The sequence below is a fragment of the Ylistrum balloti genome, unplaced genomic scaffold (assembly GCF_031769215.1).
Source record: "Ylistrum balloti isolate Yb309-2 unplaced genomic scaffold, AGI_CSIRO_Ybal_v1 Utg370180, whole genome shotgun sequence".
NCBI classification, from domain to species: domain Eukaryota; kingdom Metazoa; phylum Mollusca; class Bivalvia; order Pectinida; family Pectinidae; genus Ylistrum; species Ylistrum balloti.
The window spans coordinates 72,922-75,598 of NW_026782166.1; the positions used below are offsets into that span (position 1 = coordinate 72,922).

Sequence of the window (2,677 nt, forward strand, 5' to 3'; positions counted from 1 at the left end):
AATCCATATTTTTGTTTTAAAGATAAACCAACACAAATGTACAATGACATTATTTAAGTAGTATCGGTTCGTTTCTTACCGATTGTGTTATAATAAACAAAAATGTCACTCGCTGTTTTCATCGGCAAATTTGTTTGATTACTTTTATGACAAACTTGGCCTGATACAAACGCTAAGAATCATACACCTTCTCTCATAATTATGACATTTGAACCAAATCGCAATAAAAGACAAATCATTAATGTAGAAATTCCCCATGGTTATATCAATATTGTTTCCCATACCCGTTCCAACCCCGCACAATTTGTCCAAAAACTCATTTCAGATCAAGATTGTTTCTACTGTATACATTTATGATAATATGATACTTTAAACATTTTACGGTGATTAGTACATAACTGACATAAGCGGTGGTTTTGTTCTACTGGAGTTCGGCTGATACATTGTTTAGATTACAGGCAATTTGTTTTGACCGTTCATGATATCATGAACCTAGATCTCGTGAGGCACCAGGCGTAAAGATACGGAGTCGAACACAAATTGATATAGTCCAGATTGTTTTAATATACAACGGTAATAACATATATCACAGTATCTTTGTATATCACAGATAAATAGCACATACCGAGGTTTGATGAATGACAATGACATTTGATCACAAATAAGTGTTTATAATATCAGAAATAAGTAATGAAGTTCAATTAGACATTTTTGCATTTTTTTCCAACAGATTATATTTCCTGTTATTCTAAGGCTTAGATTTCAAGACAAAGTATTGAATTCGAATCAAGCAGAAATTATCTCTAAAAATGAAATATCTACGTTTTACGGAAAATTAGAATTTCATATAGTTTAAGTGTACAAACGTAATGGAAATAGTTAATGAAGCATTGTCAGAAAACTGATTGCTATGACAGTTCTCCTACGTCGTGGTCAACCTGTCTTGGCACGTGCGGAACACACCACTTGTTCAGTCCTTCCTAAACAGGAAGTCACATTAGTTGGCAGCGGAATGTTTTATCGATAGTATGATGAACACATTGTGGTACATATAAATAAAGTTAGTCCCTCGTTCTCCTCTTAAACACGTATTTACATATAGTTCCTCATCATCAAAATCCTCTTTAACACGCATTCACGGCTAGTCTAGCATCCTCCATGTCCTCTTTTAACACATCTTTACATCAAGTCCTTTGTCCTTCAAGTCTTTATTAACACATATTAATATTCGTATTAAGCATGCAGGTTCGTAGTCCTGATTGCTCCATATTTGGCAAAAGTTCCGTAGACGTATCTGTAGCATTATACGTTCTGTTTTCACCAGATCTGATCTCGAATTTGGTGTAGGCAGTGTATTGTTACGGAATACAGCATTGCATGGTCACGAAGACTCATGCAAATTGTGTCTCTCAATCAGCTTAAGACACAAAAACAGTTCTAGCTTCTGCTGTCGAAGCCAGCAAAAACGCCGTCAGCACCAAAGATGGCCAAAATCTGTGTTGGAATCTTTTCCAACGTATTTTTGTTCAATGCAAGTTCTCCGTAAGCTTAACATAGCACTCAAGATTGGTCTGTATTTTCCGGTGCTGGAACAATTATATGCATTCCGGAAAACTTCTTTGGAAGATGTTCCATCCATCGAAGACATTTATCAATTGCCTCTCTCTGCTCCTCGTCCATCTCCTCCACGACGGGATGATGAGGTTCGGACGATGATGAAGACTGTGTATGAAGACTGTCAGCAGAATTGCCGCTGTTCACATCGGATTTTTGTCCGGACGATGAACTGTGTTGGTAAGCTGGTCTCCTTGCAATTCTATTTCCATTTGTTCGTCTCCAGTTCTTGAGACGTTCCGTGTGTATCCACTGTTCCTGTCGTTTAAGATGGTGCCGAACATGATCATTGGCAGCCATATCATGTCTGTTGTCGAGCTTCAAAGAAGACATTATCAAAGGTGGTAGCAGGTTACCTGTGTTATAGCTAGGTGTATCGTAGTCGGCGGTATCGCTAAGTCTAACGTGTATCGAGCCGTTCTCGACTTTTATATGCTCACGGCACCTACTCCCCAATACACCTCGGCCCGTATTGGTTAATCGATAACTTTTGTCAGGTACATTCCGGAAACACTTCGAACTGTTTGTGACGTCACATAGAAGGCACGGAGCCCGTCTGTGAAGGTTAACACTAGGGTTTTCCATTCCGCTAAGTTTTATAGGAGGTAGTGATATTAGTTTATTAACGGAACTGGTCTCAATGTGCGTGTCTGTCACAGAACTACACATCATCAGAACCTTTTTGGTAGGATTAGATTGGCCAATTCTACTTTTATCGTAGGGATTATCACACACATTTGGACATTTCTCGTCTGATACTTTTCTCTTTCTGTTTTTATTTTTGTGAATCTTTTTAGAAGAAGAGAAATTCTGACTCTCGATCCTTCGATTATTTTCTAGAGACGTTTTCATTGCACTCAGCTTGTTTCAGTTAAGCACTTGTCTGATATTTGGTCCACTATGCTAAACCCTATTGGCCCTAGTGAAGGCTGAAGATCTGTGTCCCACTCCACATAGAAGCCCAGCTCTTCGTGTGTTGACTTATTGAGTTGTTACCGTCTGAAACACACAAATTAAAATGCTGTATAAACAACAACATATCAAATGTATGAATGAATAGTGT

General features: G+C 38.1%; 1 protein-coding gene across 1 annotated transcript; it reads right to left on the bottom strand.

Annotated features, from left to right (window-relative positions):
- Positions 1 to 1,478: 1,478 nt before the first annotated feature.
- Positions 1,479 to 1,947, bottom strand: LOC132551151 (uncharacterized). Its single transcript, XM_060215264.1, has one exon. It carries the CDS (start codon positions 1,945 to 1,947, stop codon positions 1,561 to 1,563), a length of 387 nt encoding a protein of 128 aa, XP_060071247.1. The 3' UTR covers positions 1,479 to 1,560.
- Between the last annotated feature and the right edge of the window lie 730 nt (positions 1,948 to 2,677).